Source organism: Myotis daubentonii, chromosome 8 (genome assembly GCF_963259705.1).
Source record: "Myotis daubentonii chromosome 8, mMyoDau2.1, whole genome shotgun sequence".
Taxonomy (NCBI): Eukaryota; Metazoa; Chordata; class Mammalia; order Chiroptera; family Vespertilionidae; genus Myotis; species Myotis daubentonii.
In genome coordinates, this window is record NC_081847.1 from 12,019,236 (window position 1) to 12,041,526 (window position 22,291).

Below are 22,291 nucleotides of genomic sequence, written 5' to 3' on the forward strand. Positions count from 1 at the left end.
CCTTTGACAAGGCATTTCCTCTTCAATTTGCCACTAATATATACTCACATGCCAAATGTTCACTTTTAGTTTCGTTGTAGATATTGGAAATTGGGCAGAGCACCTGCCATTTCATGGAATTGTTCTTTAAAAAACAGAACCACCTACATTTTGCACTACTATAAAATGCTGGAATAAAACAAACTAAATCAAGATAGAAAAGGCAAGTTAAAGGGGAAAGGGGGGAATTCTTTGGTGAGTGCAAAGTTTTAGTCATGCAGGAGTGGGAAGATTCTGGGATCTGCTGGAAGCATGTGCAGGTGGTTGACAATACTATTGGAAACTGCTGTGAGGGTTATTTTTATAATTTTTTTCTACAATAAAAATGTCAATATTCACTATATCAACAGGAGAAAAAAGTTAAGAAACATAATCTTAATAAATGCATTTGATAAATTCAGTCAAAACTCTTAGCAAACTATAAACAGAAAAAATGTCATTAATTTGATAAAGGGTATTTATAGTAAAGCAATAATAAGCAATACTGATCAAATCATCAGTCTTTCACCTGAGCCTGAGATAAGAATGTTGACTATTCCACCTTAACTCAGCATTGTATTTGGGGTCCTGACCATACAGTGAAGCCAACAATAAAAATAACAGACTGGATGGGAAAGGGCAGAGGTTTGGAACTTGGACCTGAAGAATCCAAAGCAAGCCAAACGATAGTATACAGTTTATAAAATGTTATGTGTACAACATAGGGTGGGCCCCGAAGCTAACTTTACGAAAAAAATCAGCAACTTATAAGAGAAACTGACATACTACGAGAAGGTGGTTTCCTTTTTCTTGCTAACCTGTAAATACTTCACTTTTATATGAATTCAAAATATGTAATGATCACTTTCCAGATAATTAAGACAATTTTCACCTTAACACTTAGTTCTGTAGGATATATTCTATCATTTGAAGTAGAAATAAGACCCAAAGAATGCCTTTCATAAACAATAAACTGATCTTATGTATATCATCTGCAATCAATTCCATAGGACTAAGTTTACAACAACTTAATTCCGGGCCTAAAATAGATCATTTAGAGAATCTTTTGGGGGAGGTGGGAAAAAAGCAAGACAGGCAAATGATCTGCAAATTAAAACACAAAATCCTGTCACTTACAATATACTTCACCTGTCCAAGACACCCTCCAAGTATTGAAAACACAAGACAGTTCTCAGAAACAGTTTTATAGACCCTCAACAACTGTATCATTCAATAAATTACCATTAAAAATCCCCTTATAAAAAGAAATCTATGCATTCACAGATGCAGAATCCAGTCTTTGTACATTACTGAGAAAAATGGAAATAAATGTATCTTTAAGGTTAACATGGCAACGCACATTTTTCTCAGGTCAGACTGTGTGTGTGTGTGTATATATATATATTTCAGCCACCTCAGTACTGCGGAAATGTCTCATCGATCTTGGCAGCCCAGGCCATGAGCCCCCCCACCACATCCTGAACTGCTAGCGAGCCTAACCCTGGGATTGCTGTCAAGGACTGCAGGATCCTCACGGCTTTCTGGGAGTCGTTGCCCAGTTTGCAAATCACATAGATGGGGAGAGCTGCTCCTTCCTGCGCGCCGCGCTTCCCTTCCTGGATTGCTTCTCCCAAGAGTTTCAGGCTCTTCCCATCCCTCCGTTCCAAATGCTTCAAAGGGATGTGCAGAGCATGAGGCAAACGACAGATGTCCACCTCCACTTGAGGCCTGACGTCCAGCAACAGGTGGGGTGACCCAGCATCCAGAAGGCGCTTATAGTCGCTGACCGAAACACGCTCCTCCGGGCTCAGCAACCGAAGGGAGCGGCATTTATCCGTGGCCGAGGAGCCACAGAAGGCTTCATAGTCCTGCAGGTCGGTCACCGTGGGCCGCTCTCCGCAAGCTGCACAATCCGGCCTGCGGCTCCGCAGCCGAATGCAGCGGAAATGTCCTCCGAGAGCGTCGAAGAGCAACAGGCTGCCACTGTAAGAGGGGCCCATACCTGCGGCGATCTTCAACACTTCCAGCGCCTGCAGGCAGCCCAGGATCCCCGTTACAACACCGAGCACCCCGCCATCCGCGCAGCTGGTCACCGTCTCCGCGGGAGGTGGCTGGGGGAACAGGCAGCGGTAGCAAGGCCCGCCGTCGTAGTGGTAGACGGTGATTTGGCCCTCAAAGCGCAGGGCGCTGGCGGATACGAGAGGCCGGCCAGCCAGCACACACGCGTCGCTCACCAGGTAGCGAGTGGGCACGTTGTCGGAGCAGTCAGCCACCACGTCGTAACGGCGCACGAGGTCTAGGGCCGTGGCTGGAGTGAGAGCCTGAGCATAAGGCACGCACTCCACGGCTGAGTTGAGCCGGCGCAGCGAGGCGGCAGCCGAGAAGACCTTGGCCTGGCCGGCCAGGGCCTCGCCATGCAGCACCTGGCGGGCCAGGTTGCTCATTTCGACGACGTCGTAGTCCACAAGACCAAGGCGGCCCACGCCGGCCGCGGCAAGGTACTGCGCCAGTGGGCAGCCGAGCCCACCGCAGCCCACGACGAGCACGGACGCGGTCGCCAGCCGCAGCTGGCCGTGCACCCCGAGCTCAGGCAGCACGAGCTGCCGGCTGTACCGCAGGATCTCATCTCGGGACAGGGCGGCCTTCGGCGGCAGGGGCGACACCGGAACCCGCGGCGCTGGCTCGTCCTCCGCCAAAAGAGCCGCCGCCAGTCTCTGCTTCAGGGAGCTCAGCTCCTCCTCACGCCGGGCAACTTCAGCCTGCAAGGCAAGAACCTCCTCCCCGGCAGCCATGGCAGCTGCTTCCGGAAGTTATCTTGAGGGCATTTCCGTTTCCGGCTTGTCGTCTCCTAGAGACCGGAATAAACTAAAAAACTTTACGGAACTTTAGAAGAGATGATAAATAGGTACGTATTTCCTGAAACAACCTTCAGATTCCGTTTTAAAGATTCATCAGCTCTGACTCTTTAGAAGAACTAGCACTCATCCACACAGGACCCCCCGCCTCTGCCCGCATTTGGCGCGGCCCGACTCGGCCGTGCCCGCGCCGCGCTTACGTCATTCCGCTTCCGGCGTCTCGCGGAGTTCCGTCATGGCCTCCAAGACAGCGAATCGTACCCCTCCGAGGTCTCGTCGGGAGCCGGCGGGGCGCCCCCCGGGACGGGACAAGTACTCGGTGCTGTTGCCCACCTACAACGAGCGCGAGAACCTGCCGCTCATCGTGTGGCTGCTGGTGAAAAGCTTCTCCGAGAGGTAGCGTGCGCGGCCCTCTCCCGGAGGAGATGAGCTGGCTCCCCTGGCTGGTGGCCGGCAGTTGGCTGCGCGAGGCGGCCCTGCTCTCTGCGGCTGGGGAGGGAAGTGTCGGGGAGGAGGCCACCCTGCGAGGGATGCAGAGGCGGAGACCTCTGGGGATCTGAACCTGTCTCGGGTTCTCCTTCCTGCCCTTGGGTTTTGTGAGACGCTCCTTTATCTCTACTGTTTACACTCCCGGGTCCCGTCCCGCCCCCCGCGGCCCCCCAATCCCCTTTTCTCTCAAGGGCTGGCCCCTCTCAAGGGCGCGAGGCTGCCAGCCTGGCCTCGTTCCTCGCTCCGGGACCTGGAGCCCGGGTGGCCAGGCTGTGCGGCGGGAGCCGGGCGTCTCGGCAGGCAGCCTCGCCCGCCCCGTGCCCGGTGCTTATGTAAGCGTGCGGTTTGGGTCGGGGGCAGGGAGCTGCGCGGGGCTGCACAGCCTTTCCGGACAGAGCACAAGGGCGGCTGCGCCGGCCACCGGCGGATGTTGGCTGTAGAACCTCGGGCTCGAAAGTGTTTATACGGATTTTCTTAAACTTCAGAAAATCCTGGTATCAGGACGGTAACGTCCATTTGTGTTACACTGATGGGACCATGTTGCAGAAATCTTTGAAGACCTTTCCATATCAGCACATACACACTTAGCAAATTATTTTGAAAATTAAATAATTTTCCATGTGGCTGTGTTATATTTTATTTAACCGGGTCATGTCAACGAACATAGATTATTCTTTTTTTAAATATATATATATATTATTGATTTTTTTTTTTTACAGAGAGGAAGGGGAAGGGATAGAGAGTTAGAAACATCGATGAGAGAGAAACATCGATCAGCTGCCTCCTGCACACTCCTCACTGGGGATGTGCCCGCAACCAAGGTACATGCCCTTGACCAGAATCGAACCCAGGACCCTTGAGTCCGCAGGCCGATGCTCTATCCACTGAGCCAAACCAGTTAGGGCAAACACAGATTATTTTTTAAAAATACATTATTTTTTTTTGCATTTACAAATGAGAACAGCGGCATTGTTCACGCCACATTTTCCAGCATTTTGAAAAGTGACACATAGTGAGTGCTCCTTTGTTAAGATTAACGTTGCAACAAACACTCATACTTTTGCTGGTACATCAGGATAAAGTCTTTGCGGTAATATTGCTGGATCAATAGAGATGTGCTTAAAATTGATAGTTATTGACAAATTACTGTCAAAAGAGATTGTACTGGCTTAGGACTCTGCAGCATTCTTCAGAGAGTGCCTGTTCTCCCGCAGCCAGTCAACCTGAGTATTATTACTTCGTTAGAAGTACTCTTTGGTGAAAAACATTGCTGGGTGTGTTTTTTTTTCAGCTGCACAATCGTTTATTTTTTAAATTTTATTTTAAATTACAGTTTATATTTAATATTTTGTATTAGTTTCAGGTGTACCCCATAGCGGTTAAACAATCATAAACATTGCCATTTTAATTATTTTTCTTTGAATGAGATAACTATCTTCACATACATAGTTCTTCAAATTTTTAATTCATCTCTTTTTCCTCTTTTTAAATTATATTTTTATTTTGACTTCTACAAGCTCTTTTCAATTTAGAGAATTATCTTGTTCCTGTTTGACTTCTGATTGTACAATATTTTTGCTTTATTTTTAAATACTTTATGTAGTGCAGTTTATATTTTAATAGTCTCTGAATGGATTTTTAAAAAAAATATGTTTTATTGATTTTCTACAGAGAGGAAGGGAGAGGGATAGAGAGCTAGAAACATCGATGAGAGAGAAACATCAATCAGCTGCCTCCTGCACACCCCCTTACTGGGTATGTGCCCGCAACCAAGGTACATGCCCTTGACCGGAATCGAACCCGGGACCCTTGAGTTCGCAGGCCGACGCTCTATCCACTGAGCAAAACCAGCCAGGGCTCTGAATGAATTTTTTTAATCAAAATGAAATTTAGCCCTGGCCAGTGTGGTTCAGTTGGTTGAGCATCATCCCATGCACCAGAAGGTCCTCGGTTCAATTCCTGGTCTGGGCCCATGCCCGGGTTTCATTGAAACATCAATGTGGGAGAAACATCCCTGGCAGGAGTGTGCAAAGGGCAGCCAAATCAATGAAAACATTTTGTAAGAATGAAGTTTAATGAAGGAAACAACTTGTCAGATTCAGTCACATTAACTAATATCTGCTCAGCTTGATTCCTTTCAGCTACCTCACCCTCGGGTGCTATGGGTGCTTTGAAGTGGGCTAGAGAAGTGCCTTTGCTTTGAAGTGTGTATCTTTCAGCCCGTCAGCTAGAATCAACATTTTACTTGTTTGAGCTTGTAAGCACATGCCCAAGTTTAAGCACATTGGGAAGCTGAAGTCATACTTTTTACTCCTGTAGAATTGATAAGGCTGAGTTTTCTTTCTGGCAAGTTTGCTGGGACTGAATTTCTTAAACTTTTAAGAGTGGAATGTGTTTTTTGGTTGACTTCTTTGCATGTTACCAAGAAGAAACAGAATGTTGTGTGTGAAAGTTTGGCGTTGCCTCATTTTCTTTCCCCTTAAGTTTCCAATAAAGTTAACAAAAAGAATGTTTTTTAAAGGGGGTAGTGTCAGGCATGATAGTGATCTCATGTACTTCCAAGTATTATGCTGACTTGTTTTTAGGATAGAAACTATCCCATAAAGACAATCAGGAGCAGCAGAAAGATGTTAATTTTGAAGGATATTGAAAAAAATTTTTTTGTTAATCCTCACCTGAGGATATTTCTTTTCATTGCTTTTCAGAGAGAGTGGAAGGGAAGGAGGGAGGTGGGAGAGAGAGGGACATCAGTGTGGGAGAGACACATTGACTGGTTGCCTCCTGCACACACCCCAACTGGGGTAGGGATCAAACATGAGACCCTTCTGTATGTGGGCCAACGCTCTAACCGCTGAGAACGTCGGCCAGGGCGGATATTGAAATATTTTGTTATTCTGTGCTATTTCCTTTTATTTGCTTGTGTAGGATAATGTGTACAACTATTGAAATAGAGGTGTAAAATATTATGTTGCCCTTCTGAAGTAGGTTTTTTAAAGGGTGAAATTAAGTTGGATTTATTCCTGATTATGTTCTTAAAATCGTTTGGGATTAAATTTTAAATAATAATCACCCAGAGCTATGCAATCAATTTGAGCTATCTATTAAATATACTTTTGAAATAGTTAATAAGCTATTTGATATGAAGGTTCCATAATTCTATTGCCAAAGTAAATAAAACTTCATATGATATACTATCACATATAATATATATATATATATATATATATATATATATATATATATATATATATATAAATCACTGGTTTTTTAAAAGAAATATGTGGGTTTTTTTAGAGAGATTAGAAACATCAATGAAAGAGAAATATCAGTAGGCTGCCTCCCACACGTCCCCCACTGGGGATTGAGCCTGAAACCTGGGCATGTGCCCCTACCAGAAATCAAACCCATGACATCTTGATGCATGGGTCAACACTCAACCGTTGACCCACACTTGCTGAGTTCACTGTGTTTTTTTTTAATGTTTTCTGTGAGAGAATTTTTTAACATCGTAGGACTTTATAATAACAGTTTCAGCAACATGTTGAGTTTGGAGGTGAAGTACTGAATATTTGACATTTCATTTGATAATTGAAGTTTTCCTTAGTGATTGCTATGACAATAAATTTCCACTACTGGTTAAGAATTAGTAATTTTAAAATTATTACTTTTGTTATACTATATTCAAACAATACAAATTTAATTTTCTTATTTTAGTGGAATCGACTATGAAATTATAATCATAGATGATGGGAGCCCAGATGGGACAAGAGAGGTTGCTGAACAGTTGGAGAAGATCTATGGATCAGACAAAATTGTAAGTTGTGTGAATATTTTTCTATATTTTCAGTTGTGTTTTTGTAGGGGAAAGATGAGAGATGGACAGTGTTTAAATTCAATCTGTCTAGAAACTGAAAAGAGAAAAAACACTTTTTGGCATTTAGATGCATTTTCATTGTGTTTGAAGTTTTACATCTTTTTTTTTATTTTGATATATTTTATTGATTTTTTTTTTTTACAGAGAGGAAGGGAGAGGGATAGAGAGTTAGAATCATCGATGAGAGAGAAACACCGATCAGCTGCCTCCTGCACACCCTCTACTGGGGATGTGCCTGCAACCAAGGTACATGCCCTTGACCGGAATCGAACCTGGGACCCTTCAGTCTGCAGGCCGACGCTCTATCTACTGAGCCAAACCAGTCAGGGTGAAGTTTTACATCTTTTTGATATGTTGATCAGTAGTTTTACAGCAAAATAGTGCGTCTTTGGATGAACTCTGTTTTTATGACTGATTCTGTAGATAAGTTTTCTTGAAGGACAAAATTAAAGCACGATATTGAATTGACAAGGAATATTATAGAACAAGGTTGCAGTTGGTAATGTGGGACTTGATCTTTCTTGCTCTCTTTCTCTAGGTGTTCTCATACTTTCAAAAGGAAATACTGCCTGCAGCTAAAAGTTTATAACCGAGAAAGGTGACTATTTTCATTTGAAACCGAAATGGCTTTTCAGAGTACTTGGCATTTTTATTTTTATTTTTATCTGTAGAACAGTCTTGTGGGAGTAGGTTGACTTTCTGAGTCTTAAACTTTAGATTTTTCTACTGTACCTTGAAGCCTGCTCTTCTGTGGGAGTAACTTAGGCAGATGTAGAGTTCATTTTATAATGGCCTCATAAATTTTATTTTTGGTCACTGGTTTGGATTTAGAAAATACATTATAGGCATTGGGTATTGTAAGAGTTTCTCCATCTTGGCACTGTTGTCATCTGGGACCAATAAGTCTTTGCTGTGAGAGGCTGTCCTGTGTGTTGTGGGATGTTTAACATCATTCCTGGTCTCTAGCCACTAGATACCAGTAGCTACCCCCCTTCCCAATGTGGTAACCAAAAATGTCTCGGGATATTGTCAGATGCCCCTTTATGGGCAAAATTGCCCCCTCTTCTTAACAAGAACCATTGGCATAAACATAAGTCTCTTGGAAAGCCTTTATTGATCATTTACATTTCAAGAAATGGCCATCAACATCATAAAAATAGTCACTGGATCCAAATATTCTTGACTAATCTAAATAATGAAATAATTTCTATTTAGTTGGAGGAGATCTTTGTTGGTGGGAAGAGTTTAAGGGAAATATGTTACTCTTATATACCTGGTAATCTTTCCTATACTAGAAATTCTGTCTGTCTGTCTCACAGAGCAACTCACAGATCTGTCACTTTCCAGTCCTCGCTGAATATCTCCTGTTGCATAGGAGTACAGAAAGTTGACAGGTCTTGAGCCTCTAGCAGTGACTTCCAGTGATGATGGTAGGTTCATAGGAACAAGAGTTCCCCTGTTTCTCTTTCAGAAGTTCTGGGCCATGGCCACTGATGCACACATTATATATAGAACGCTCTGAGTTATGTGCTGCCATTTAATCTGGGGACATCAACCTGTCAATATTTTGAATACATATGTCATAGAAGCTCAGCCTTGAGGTCTAACTGATTGATTGATTTTAGGGATTGCCTACTAAATTGACATTCACAAAATCTAAAACAACATTATTCCTCAGAGCATTCCATTTTTTCCCATCAACAAAATAAAATTAAAGTTCATAAGAAAATTAGCCTCTATTATCACAATTTCCATGTTGTACCAGGGAAATTCCCTGTTCATTATTTTATGACCTTTAAATTATTTAAACTAGAACTTTTTTTTTTTTTTCCAGTGTCAGGCCTTGCCAGGGGTGGCACTTACTTGCTTTTAAGTGATGTATGAATGTTTAGTTGAGGAGAAAGGTGGATAAAAATGGTTATTTTTCTCAGATAAAGTGATTCAGCCCAGATGCTTTGTCCAAGCTAGCCTTTTGGACTAGTTGAAATGAATGCTTCAGGAGAAAGCTGAGGAAGATATTTTTTTAACTCTGTAGTTGAAGAAACAGACGAGGGTTAATTCACTTCCCAAGATTGCACAGCTAACTAATAAATGGCAGAGATGGGATGATAGAAAAGTTGGAGACACGTGTCCTTAACTGTTACAGGGCAGGGAGATCTGACATTGTGGAGGACTTCAACCTTTCTGTGTTTGAATGCTTCTGTCATGTTTGATATGTGAGGCTTGTTTCCTCCCCTAACCTGAAATCAGATAAAAATCTGTGGCAGGCCTGGCTGGTTTGGCTCAGTGGATAGAGCGTCGGCCTGTGGACTGAAGGGTCCCAGGTTCATTTCCGGTCAAGGGCATGTACCTTGGTTGCGGGCACATCCCCAGTGGGAGTGTGCAGAAGGCAGCGGGGAGTATGCAGAAAGCAGCTGATCGATGTTTCTCGCTCATCGATGTTTCTAACTATCCCTCTCCCTTCCTCTCTGTAAAAAAATCAATAAAATATATTTTTTTAAAAAATCTGTGGCAGATCAATCAGCCCAGCAGTTTTGTGCAAATTGTTCTCTGCTACTATAACTCAGGTACTAATGATTGAAAAGACAAAGGGACAAAGAATGCAGTAACAGCAGGGGCCATACTGGTGGTTGATACTGTCACCAGTTTGATAGTCATCTTGCTTATCTTCTTGGCCATTACTAACAGTATTTATGGTTACATTTTATGGAACACAGATCATCATTGACTAGAAGGCTTTGATATGCTGCTTAAGGACAGTGAGGTTGGTCAAAGGCCACAGCAAGAAAGAACAAAAAGATGGAGATGGTTTTTCACATCTACATATGTACAATAAGATATGATATGTTCATTACTTTTAAAACATGAAACACAACTATAGGACCAAGAGATTTGACTAATATAATAAAATATTTTGTTAATCCCAAATACCAAATTATCTCTAACAAAAAGATCAGTACCCCAATCAAATGTACAAAAACAGATAATTCATTAAACAAGAACTACACATGGCAAATAATGGGAAAAAAGAGCCTCAATGATGAGTAAAGAATTGCAAAGCAGGAGGAGAGTACAGTTAACCTTTCGTAGCTGAAGCTGTATTTTTATTTTTTCTCTTCAACCCATTGATTTCAAGAGTATGGTAACAGGTTCACTCAAATACTTTTGACTCTAGTACAAATTGATAATTTGTCTGAAGTGTCATCAAGATTTTCTATGATAAAACTTACAAAATAAGTTTTTTGTCAAGCAAATTATAGTATCACATGAAGTAGTTCATAAGCAGTTGTGTTGTAAGTATACTTCAGAGAGTCTGTGCCTAGCAACCTGTGAATTCACTGCTTGCTCTCATAACCCCCGAAAGGTGAGCTCTATTGTGCCCTTTACTGCCCAGATCACACTGCTAATTAGCAGATCAAAAAGGAGTATAATTCAGGGTCGAAAAGTTAAGCACACTAAATGAAACAATTTGTACTTTTCCTTATGTAAGAAATATCAAGTACATTCTTGGTGTAAAATGTAAATATTACCTATAAAACTGAAGTTGTCTTTAAGGTGCATTTCCTGATCTGCATCCCAGTCCTCTTCCCCAGGGTCAAATTCAGTCAATAGTTTGGTGTGTGTTGCCTTTTTGTGCATATATGTGTATGAGTCCACATCTTAGAACTAGGTGTTGTGCTGGTATTTTTTGTTTTTAAATATGAATGCAACCTTTCTGTATCATAGTTACTTTTTTACTATATCATTATGTCACCAAATGATCTCATTCTGTTAACTGCTCCATAGTATTCTGTCATATGCAACATGGTTTATAGTTTGTATAAACCAGCCGTGGGCAAACCATGGCCCGCGGGCCGGATCCGGCCCATTTGAAATGAATAAAACTAAAAAATAAAAAAGATCGTACCCTTTTATGTAATGATGTTTACTTTGAATTTATATTAGTTCACACAAACACTCCATCCATGCTTTTGTTCCGGCCCTCCGGTCCAGTTTAAGAACCCATTGTGGCCCTCGAGTCAAAAAGTTTGTCCACCCCTGGTATAAACTTTTGAATAATCTGAAACTTATAAATGACAAAATTATTTTTTATCTGAAACAAATAGTTTTTCCAGCTGAAATACGTGATTATTCACATGAACTTTAAAAGATTGGCTTTTTCAGGGCCGAGATCAGATGGACTCAGTATTTTGTCAGTAACTGTCACAAAAATCAAATAAAACCTGACATACCTTGTTTGATTTTGTTCAGTGAATTGTAATTATTAGAGATGATTGTCTTGTTCTCTGTTTAAGAGCTCATCGGGCAGGAATGTATTTTATCTATCTTTGTTCCTCCCCAAGACCTAGAGCAGCATGCATGTAGTAAAAAATAAAATTAACCTGTCCTGGGTGACTGGAACTGAAAGTACTTTGTTCAGAGATTCACACTCTGAGGCAACCGGCCGATACACTGGCAAATGCAGCAGGGGACAAGATGCGCTCAGGTGTGTGTCTACCTGAGCCCTGTATCTAAGAAACTTAGAACAGAATCCAAAACTTGGCATCCTACCTTTTCAAAAGTTTTCAGATAAGATGAAAAGCAATTGAGTCAGCGTCTGTATATGAAGCACAAAATATAGAAAGACTAAGTAATTGACAGGCTGTAAGAAAACCTCCTTGTCATTGGGCCAATAGAGAATGAGATGAGGTTATCCAAGCATAAAGTCAAGGTAAGTTGTTGAAGGAAGAATAATAGCAGCATTTAAAATCACAAAGGGAATTGAATAAAACAAATCTGGCTACCAAATATTCCAAAAAGGTATAGAATAAATGAGTTAGACCTGCAGTTTCCTTGGAAGTAATCAATAGATAGTTTAAAATGATAAATTAAGAGATAGATATAAAACATTGTTCACATCGTTTCCAAGCACCAGAAAAACAAAAAGTATAAAATTTGGCTTTTATTGTGAGGAAGGGGTGAGAAAAAATGTTGGTTTTCCTTAAAAGTTGTTATAGTATTTGATTTGTTGGCTAACTCCTTTTTTTTTGGCAAAAAAAAAAAAAAAATGTTAAGCATACTCTGCTCTAAGATTTAAAAAATATAGCTATGTTTTTGTTAAAATGAGTAGAACTTATATGAATAAAAAAGAGTTTTTAGTAGTTAGGTTTTTTATCATTTGTGTCAAAGTGTTCTTTCTTATTCTTACAGCTTCTAAGACCACGGGAGAAAAAGTTGGGACTAGGTAAGTAGAACCTCTCACTCATCACCTGCTTTTTGCCTTGGCAGATTGTTCAGTATGTATTTTGTTTGGAACAAGGCCAAAATACAGTAACCCCCTATAATGATTTTTAATGATCTTAATGACATTTATATGGTTTGAGTTGCCTGTATCAGTCTTTTTTTTTTTTTTTTTATCCTTGGAAAGATTATTTTTTTTTTAATTAAATCTTTATTGTTCGGATTATTACATTTGTTCCCTTTCCCCCCCCCCCCCATAACTCCCCTCCTCCCAGTTCCCGCCCCACCCTCCGCCCTCACTCCCCACCCACTGTCCTCATCCATAGGTGCACGATTTTTGTCCAGTCTCTTCCCGCATCTCCCACACCCCTTTCCCCCCCAAGAATAGTCAGTCCATTCCCTTTCTATGTCCCTGATTCTATTATAATCAACAGTTCATTCTGTTCATCAGATTATTTATTCACTTGATTCTTAGATTCACTTGTTGATAGATGCATATTTGTTGTTCATAATTTGTATCTTTACCTTTTTCTTCCTCTTCCTCTTCTTAAAGGATACCTTTCAGCATTTCATATAATCCTGGTTTGGTGGTGATGAACTCCTTTAGCTTTTCCTTATCTGTGAAGCTCTTTATCTGACCTTCAATTCTGAATGATAGCTTTGCTGGATAAAGTAATCTTGGTTGTAGGTTCTTGGTATTCATCACTTTGAATATTTCTTGCCACTCCCTTCTGGCCTGCAAAGTTTCTGTTGAGAAATCAGCTGACAGTCGTATGGGTATTCCCTTGTAGGTAACTGAGTTTCTTTCTCTTGCTGTTTTTAAGATTCTCTCTTTATCTTTTGCTCTTGGCATTTTAATTATGATGTGTCTTGGTGTGGTCCTCTTTGGATTCCTTTTGTTTGGGGTTCTCCGCGCTTCTTGGACCTGTAAGTCCATTTCTTTCACCAGGTGGGGGAAGTTTTCTGTCATTATTTCTTCAAATAGGTTTTCAATATCTTGCTCTCTCTCATCTTCTGGCACCCCTATAATTCTGATGTTGGTACGCTTGAAGCTGTCCCAGAGGCTCCTTACACTATCCTCGCATTTTTGGATTCTTTTTTCATTTTGCTTTTCCGGTTGGATGTTTTTTGCTTCCTCACATTTCAAATCATTGACTTGATTCTTGCACTCCTCTGGTCTGCTGTCGGACGTCTGTATAATATTCGTTATTTCAGTCCGTGTGTGCTTAATTTCTAGTTGGTTCCCCAATATAAGATCGAGGGTCTTATTAGTTTTCGTGTAGATCTCATTAAGTTTATCGGCAGCTTCTAAACAGTTCTTGAGAGACCTTAAAAGTGTGGTTCTGAACTCTATTTCTTCCATTGACAATTTTGTCCTGTTTCTTTGTCTCCGCATTTTGTTATGCTTCCTTGGTGCACCCCCTAGTGGTCTTTGTTCGCAGTCTTATAGATAAACTTGATTGTTGTAGCTAATTCCAGGGAGGGTTTGACCTCCAGGCCAAGTGGCTATGAGAATCAGCTGTGTCAGCAGTGAGAGAACTTCTGTCCTCTAGGGAGGTGCTAATCTAGCCTTTGCCTGAGGCTATCCGGCAAATGCCTCTGGGCAGGGCTTGGGCGGGGCGGGTCGCACAGGATCAACAGGGTGGGCCGGAGAGAGCAGTTATGGCGGCTCTCAGTCCTGTCCCCAGGGGCTCTGCCTCTCTGAGTCCCAGCACCCGCTGCATAGCTGGGAGAGAAAGCTGCACTCGCTCTGACCGAAGCCAGACAGTCCCGCTTCTCCCGTTTGAGTATGGGTCCCTAAAGACTCGCCCGGATCTGGAGCTCAGAGTCTGCGACTCCCTCCCGATTGAAAACAACAACCGCGCCCTCCGCCGCCAGCCCGCTCCGCGCACTCCGCACCTCAGAATTTGACTTCAGCACTGCGCCTCCTCTGAGTGTCCGTATGCGTTTCTCTTTCCTCCTAGTTGTAGGACTTCCACTCAGCCAGCGTTCCTGTGGTTCTGGGTGATGTCCGTTCCGTGTTTTAGTTTCACTTTTGAAGTAGTTGTTCAAAGCAGCAAACTCCGGCGTTAACCTATGCCGCCATCTTGGTTCTCTCGCCTGTATCAGTCTTGGTCCACTTGGGAAAACAGAACCACCACAAGTCTTTCAATATAGGGAATTTAATACAGAGAACCTGGTTACACAGGTGAAGGAATTGCTGAGAAGCCAAATGGAATAGTGAAGCTACTCAGGGATTAGTAATAGCTGGAGGTTCCTACCCCCCCCCCCCCAAGCTGGAGCAGCAACCCAGGCTGCCCAGAGGGGGCTAGAATGATGAAGTTGGTGATACCCTGCAGCAGTTGAGTCATTGAGGATATGCAGTTAATGCAGGGAGGCAGAGTAAGAGAGGGAGGCCACTTGACCTTCCCTTCTCTCCTCTGCCTCTCAAAGCTGTTTGGAAGCCAGTTGACAAGCCAACCTGGGAAATAAGTTCCTTGCAATATAGGGAAAGGCCAGAGAAGGGATCTGAGGGCAAACATATTGGACCAGCACACTGCCTTAGCTATAAACCTTTGAATGTTTCTTTAAGTCATACGTTTTAAAAAGGTACTTATTTTTAAAAAAGAAATCTTTCTTAGCTTTTAAACAGTTAAAATCTCAGATGAGCTCAGTCATTCTGGGATGAAGATCTAAATGCCTTCATTTCTGTTGTTAGTCATCATTGCTTATGTAAAGAATTGGTATAATTTTACTGAAAAATTGGAGAAACACAGTTTGAAAAATTGAATGTCTGTTATTCTGCAGACTGTTAGTTAACTGGCTTCATTAAATGTTCTGAATATCTGATTCAGAAAGTTGTTTGGGATTGAAATAACCTGCACACTGCCATGAAGGCAACCAGAATTACTGACCAGCCAGTGGTATATCCAAAAAGCTGTGATAGTCACTTCTTAACAAGAAGTTAGAAAAGATCAGCTTTGCTAGTAAGACAGTGGTCGTTTGGGGCAGGAATCCCCAAATCCTGCTCCCAATCAGTTACCTTACCTGCCAAGTCCCTGAGGAATTTTTAGGCGTGAAGATGCTAAGTGTTTGCTAGCTGTGCCTTTGGCCCCAAATACCAGAGCAGGGCTCTACTGTACCACGCTTCCTACAGTGTAGAAGACACTGACAAAGGAAGTTTTTTGTGGAAATGGGAAGATGAGAAGATTAGATGCAGGGAAGCTTGGTAAGGAGGAGTCATCAGAAGATGGTACCTCGGACGAATGTGAGGTTCAAGACAAAGAATGTAATTGAGAGATGTTTTTCATTGAGAATAAATAATATTTAATTATACTAGATCAGGATCATCTTTAGAGGACTAATGTATGCTTTTCAGTGCTTAACAATAGCTTCTCTGTTCAGATGTAAACGTAAGCATTTCCGGTGATTTTCTTTAATAGAGATAAATATTTTCATTTTTAGGAACTGCATATATACATGGAATGAAACATGCCACAGGAAACTATATAATTATTATGGATGCTGATCTCTCACACCATGTAAGTGGCATATTTCTTTAATAGTGATTTATGATTGCCTTAGCCTATTTTACTGACTTACTGTTTATTCTTTCTAAATTTCAGCCAAAATTTATTCCTGAATTCATTAGGTAGGTAATTCTAATATTTGAAAAAAATACATGATTCAGATCATTTATCTTATATTGATTGTGGACTTATTTTTGTTTTTCATTCTTTATTAATTGAAAAATGAACATGCTATTTTGTTAGCTATCAAAAATAAAACCAACATATAGGTTTGAGACTCATGAGTATATAGTATGTGACTAAATGATGTGTTTTAGGAGCCCTGAGGAACTGATCAACAGATAATTCCTTTGTTATCTAGATTATTCCAGACTACAGAAAAAGCTAGTAGGTGACTTCCTGTTAAATGGAATTAAGCCCTAGATCATAAGGGTGAAACCTCATGAACAAATAATATTTATTCAGGAATGCTAGAGTGGTTCATCTTCAGGAATTCGTCAACATAATTTATAACATTAACAACAAAAAAATAGCATGATTAAGTCTGTAGATGGTAAAAGTTGTTTGATCAAATTCACTAGCCATTTCTAATAAAAACTTTAGAAAGTACAAATGGAAGGAAACCACTTAAACATGATAAAGAAAACCCAGTCCTAATACAAATGTTTTACAAAATGGTGAAATGTAGAATCATTTCTAATTCGTCAAGCTAGGCATACCAGCTAACATTAAGCATGAATATTTTAAGTAATATTTTTAGGCAAGAATTTAGTATAAAATATAACACAGCAAGGAAAATCCACAGATTTTGGGGGTTTTTTTTGTCCCTCAAACTGCTGTGTGATCTGGTCCCTGCCTCCCTTTCTGAACTTACCTTGTGCCTCTCCCCTTTGCTGTTTGTACTGCAGGCATACTCCTTCCATTTCTGCACTCACACAATGCTATGTTCCCTTTGCCTGCGGTGCTCTTTGCCTGCTCCTTAGTGGCCAATAATTTCCTATCCTTTGATCTCTGCATTGAATCACCTCAGAGATACCATCTCTGCTTATATCTCCAATACACAAAGCCCCTTTGACTTGATAAAGAAATAGAAACAGTGGCGTAGGAAACAGGAAAGGTACAAACAGGCCATAATGTGAAAGAAATTCAAATGGCTAATAAACCTAAGAAGATAGTCACCCTAGGATGTAGTCAGAGAGTTGCAAATTAAATAACTGCAGCCCGACCCATGTGACTGAGTGGTTGAGTGTTGACCTATGAACTAGGAGGTCATGGTTCGATTCCCAGTCAGGGCACCAATCCCGGGAGAGAGGCGTGCATCATCATCGATGTTTCTATTTTTCTCTCCCTCTCCCTCTCTGAAATCAATGAAAATATAATTAAAAAAATAAAATAATTAACTATGTTGTTATTACCCATTAGTTTATTAAACTTAAAAACTTAATTCAGCAATACATCCAGCACCAATAAGACTGCAGAAAATGAGCACACTCAAATATTGCAGGAAGAAGTGAGTTGCTACGTTTTTGGGAAGTAATTTCTATGGTGAGATCTGTTAGGATTGTTTTAGCCATTCCATTATGTTCTACTTTGGGTAGTCTAAGCAGCAGGCTATACTATTCATTGTGCTTGTGCTCTTGGAAATCGGGGCACCCATCATGGAAACAACCATATGAGTATACAGGTTAAATATTCTATTAAATATTTTTGCAGCTATTAAGAGGAATGGAGACCCTGGCCCATGGGAGTCAGTGGTTAGGGTGTCGGCCTGAGCACCAAAGAGTCTCGGATTTGATTCCTGGTCAAGGGCATGTACCTAATCCTTGGCCCTAGTTGGGGCGTGTGCAGGAGGCAACCAAACCAATTGATGTGTCTCTCTCACATGTTTCTCTTTTTCTCTCCCCATCCTTTCCTCCCTTCCAACCTCTAAAAAACAATGGAAAAAATATCCCTGGGTAAGGATTAACAACAACAAAGAATGGGGAAATTCTTTGTCAACTTTGTAGGGATATCCATGATTCCATGATGTGTATTAATTGACAAAAAGCAAGTTGCAAAACGTATATTTTTTTGAATTCCCAATTTGTGAAAGTGGCATAAAACACTATAGGGAGTCCTGTCTTTGAGTTGTCTTTCTGTAAACAAAGAGAAAGATCTAGAAGGTTGCCAGGCTGTTTTAGCATTGTTTACTTCAGGTACAAGAACAGAAATTCAGGGGGATTGTGTAAATTTAATTTTATTAATTACATTTTAGGATGGTTTCACATGGTGCAGTCAGCAAATGTACTGTTGTAAATATCAATGAAGGAAGAAAAGGATCAAGTTTGAAAACCTTACTTTGAAAGATCTTTCAGTAGTAATAATAGTTCATCTATTTCCTTGGCATTGTTTTTCCTAGATAAAAGTCTTGACAGTTCTGTTTGTGTAACTCTTGAAAATAACTATTGAAATCCCAGTAGCTTTCTCTAATTGACAGCTAATTTATTTGTTCTACAGGAAGCAAAAGGAAGGTAATTTTGACATTGTCTCTGGAACTCGCTACAAAGGAAATGGAGGTGTTTATGGCTGGGATTTGAAAAGAAAATTAATCAGGTATATACATGTGTTATGATTACTGTCTTTTTAGAGTAACTACTATAAATATGTTTATATCAGGTATTTAGGTTAAATTACCATACTGCCTTGGTATTGGTTTGATCAGAGGATTAACTTCCAGTAAATATTTCCAGATAACTTCTTACCTACAATTTTTCCTATGATTAGAGTATTTTATTTGGGGTATTTTTCACTAAGGAAAATCAACATAAACCTTTGAACCTTTGGTAAAAATGGTATGATTCAGCACAAATATATTCTCTGGACCTTCAGCTTTGATTTTAAGTGAACTATTCATCTATATTTTGGGACTACTACGGTAGTTCTCCATATATATTTTTTATCATTTTAAGTAAATAAGACAATTATTTCAACTTTTTTAAAGCAGCATAAAGTAGTGAGGCTTTGGAGTCAGACCTGGGTTAAAATCCTGACTGTGTCACTGAATTATCTGTCACCTTGCATGTTTTACCTTTCCTAAGCTTTACTTTCCTCATCATGAAATGGAAATGAAACCTGTTTCAGTTTTCTACTGCTGTATAACAGACCATCCCAAAGCTTAGTGACGTAAAACAACGACATTATTTCTTCTGGTTCTGTGGATTGGCTGGTGGTGAGTCCTCTGCTGGCTTCACCTGGGCTCATTCATGCAGCTTCCCTCAGCTGGAGAGGCAACTATGCTAGAAGATCCAAGTGGCCTCATTCATCCATCCAGTAGTTGATGGTGGTTGTTGTCTGGGGCATCTCAGCTCTGCATGTGGCCCCTCACCTTCTGGAAAGCTAGACCAGCTTCTTTACATGGTGTCCTAAGGACAGCGTCCAACAGTACCAAGTCTGCAGCCATAAGGCTTCTTGAGTCCTAGGTTTTGGGGCTAATTCTTGGTCAAGGCAAACCCGTAACCAAGGGGCGCAGAAATAGAATGGAAGACCTGCAAAATATTTTTGGCCATTAGTATTTTTTTTATTACCTACTTCATTCCTGTTGAAGATTCTTTTCATCTCAAGTTTGCCTCTTAACTGTGAATCTTGGGCAAGTCATTTAAAACATGTAAATGCCTCAATCTTCAGAGAAATGAAGGGGTTGGATAAAACTGATTTTCAATCCTGCTAAATATTGGAATCATGTAAGGAGAAAATTACACACAACTGCTCCCTATTCATCCTCCCTTTCGCTTGCCCACACATAATGCAGACCGTTTGAATAGCTCTCATAGGTGGGGCCAAAGCATCAGTATTTTCCACAGGATTCCCAGGTGATTATACTGCAGACAAGGTTGAGACCAACAGCGATCTCTCAGGCCTCTCTGATTTCAGTCATTGAAACTGTTCTTAAAATTAGGGAGTCCCAGTCAGAGACAGTTCATAGCTTTTAGTTGAACCACTTAGTTGTAAATATCATTAGTTGTTCATGTCTGAGCTGACTTAAAGTATAAACTCCTGAAAAGATTGTTATCACTTGTGCTAGGTCTCATTTATATGGTCCAGAACCACAATTTGAACCCAAATTCTGTCTGACTCTTGCTGTACTTTGAGATTCCTATTTAAAAATACATTACCTTAAATATATGCAGATACACAATATAGATATATATACTTAAATTTCTTTGATTACACACATATTGGGGGAGGTGGGCACTATGCACTGGAATTTTTGTTGTTGCTTTTAAAACAAAGGGGAGGGGAATGTTTTTGTTAGCCATTATCCCAGCTATATTCCTATGTTATATTTTTTAAAAATATGTTTTTATTGATTTCATAGAGAGGAAGAGAAGAGGGAGAGATATCAGTGATTATGGAGAATCATCATTGGCTGCCTCCTGCATGCTTCTCCCCGCCCCCCCCCCCCCCCCCCCCCCGCCCATCCCCACTTGGGGGATCTAGCCTCAGCCTGGCATGCACCGTGACCTAGAATTGAACTGTGACCTCCGGTTCATGGGTCAGTATGCAACCACTGAGCTATGCCGGCTGGGCCCCTGTGTTATTTATATAAAAATAATCTTTCCATGAGAGGGCCTTGGTGGTTACCTTGGCTGTGGAAACTTATCTCCAGGCTGCCCAGAAAAGTTTGGTTTTTTTTAAATATGAGCACAATAAAATAGCTGCAGTAGAAAAGTCACTTTTTTCAAGAGCTCTTCACACATCTTTTTGAAATGTTAATAATAGCTGTTAGTCAGTAATAGCTTGTAATTGATTCTTAGATGTGTTTGAAGCAGTGCCCTAAAGTCATTGTTATGGACTCAGTGTGTCTGCTAAAATTCATGTTAGAGTACCTTACCCTGTAAGTGTTGGTATTTGGAGGTGGGGCCTCTGGGGGGTAATTAGGTGTAAATGGGGTCTTCAGTGTGGGGCATTCATGGTAGGATTAGTGCTCTCTGAAGAAAAGAGGAAAGCTTGGACCCACCCACTTCCCTGTGTGAGCACACTGCAAGATGACAGCCATCTGTAAGCCAGGAAGAGGTTTCACTTCCTTGGACTTCCTAGCCTCCAGTAACGTGGTATTTTGTTATAGCAGCCCAAGCAGACTAAGACAGTCTCGGATTGAACCTTGGACAATTTCCAGAGATTGCCAAAAACCAAAGCCCTCTTCCACTTACACACCTTCATTTTTTTTTTTTAAAAAAGCATCATTTTTATGCAGACTGACCTATTACCTAGTTGAAGCCACTCTTCCTTTGTGCTTATTAGAATCTGAAAAGGAAACTCCAGATCCCTGATCGCTTGCTAGTTGACAGATGTTTGAAATTCTAAATGGCTGCTGGCAAATACACAAGTTAAAAACCTAGGCCCTTTCATACCTAAAGTTTAAGAGTGATTGCTTTATAGGTTCCCTCCAAATGTTCCTATTTTCTGAAAATTGAGAAACATCAGATCTCCTTGCACTGACTAAAAATTTATTTGTTCTATAGTATTAATATTTTTGTGAAGTAGTGTTGCATTTATTTATGAAATTAGGATAGCAGTTTTAGTACTCTTGGATGTGTTTCTCTTGCTTAGAAACTATTTTATAAAGAAAATCTGATCATTTTATTTGACAGCCGTGGGGCCAATTTTGTAACTCAGATTTTGCTGAGACCAGGAGCATCTGATTTAACAGGAAGTTTCAGGTACAGTGAAAACCTATAATTTTATATTTCTACTGCTTATAACTGTTTGCCTAAATTTCTTGCTTTACAGTGGCTTGTTTTATTTTTAAATATGTTTTTATTGATTTTTTTTTTCTTAGAGACAGAGGGAGAGGGATAGAGAGATAGACACATTGATGAGAGAGAAACATCATTGATTGGCTGCCTCCTGCATACCCCCTATTGGGGATCTAGCCCACAACCTGGGCATGTGCCCTGATTGGGAATCGAACTGGTGACCTCTTGGTGCCTGGGTAGACACTCAACTGCTGGGCACAATGACTTATTTAAAAAAAATGCTTTGCATTTCTTCCCTGTTTTTGTCCTGGGACTCTAAAAAGGCAGACTGTATTTCCTTAGAAGCTGCAAATGAAGCCTACACGTCTTGAAAAATATTGTGCTTTTTAAAGAGCACCTAAGGCAGGGCTCAAAGTTAGTGTGCTTGTCAATATTAACATTAATATTCTGTCCATAGGAGTGCCCTCTGGGGTGCCCAAAGTGACCACTCACTACTCATTCTAAACATTGCTATCACTGGTAATGTGCTCCAGAGAACAGCATCTCTTCCAGGAATTTTCTGCAATTTATATAAATATTCGTAGCATTGTC

General features: G+C 40.8%; 2 protein-coding genes across 6 annotated transcripts in view; one reads left to right on the forward strand and one right to left on the reverse strand.

The window, feature by feature from the left end:
- Nucleotides 1-462: 462 nt before the first annotated feature.
- On the reverse strand, nt 463-2,944 carry MOCS3 (molybdenum cofactor synthesis 3). Its single transcript, XM_059705308.1, has one exon. The coding sequence runs from the start codon at nt 2,808-2,810 to the stop codon at nt 1,434-1,436; it is 1,377 nt and encodes a 458-aa protein (XP_059561291.1). The 5' UTR covers nt 2,811-2,944; the 3' UTR covers nt 463-1,433.
- An 82-nt stretch (nt 2,945-3,026) lies between these two features.
- The window catches only part of DPM1 (dolichyl-phosphate mannosyltransferase subunit 1, catalytic), a 56,756-nt gene continuing 37,491 nt past the window's right edge, over nt 3,027-22,291 (forward strand). The window contains exons 1-7 of one of the 5 annotated variants that reach the window (XM_059705303.1): nt 3,027-3,269; nt 7,077-7,176; nt 12,427-12,460; nt 15,901-15,977; nt 16,062-16,087; nt 18,462-18,557; nt 21,596-21,664. In XM_059705303.1, coding sequence (XP_059561286.1) covers nt 3,109-3,269; nt 7,077-7,176; nt 12,427-12,460; nt 15,901-15,977; nt 16,062-16,087; nt 18,462-18,557; nt 21,596-21,664 — 563 coding nt within the window. In that variant the 5' untranslated portion in view covers nt 3,027-3,108. The remainder of the gene's footprint in view (nt 3,270-7,076; nt 7,177-12,426; nt 12,461-15,900; nt 15,978-16,061; nt 16,088-18,461; nt 18,558-21,595; nt 21,665-22,291) is intronic. The other 4 variants (XM_059705304.1, XM_059705306.1, XM_059705305.1 and 1 more) reach the window with 4 other exon arrangements.

Coding starts and splice junctions, on each gene's coding strand:
- MOCS3 (XM_059705308.1), bottom strand. CDS start 2,810: ATGGCTGCCGGGGAGGAGGTTCTTGCCTTGCAGGCTGAAGTTGCCCGG.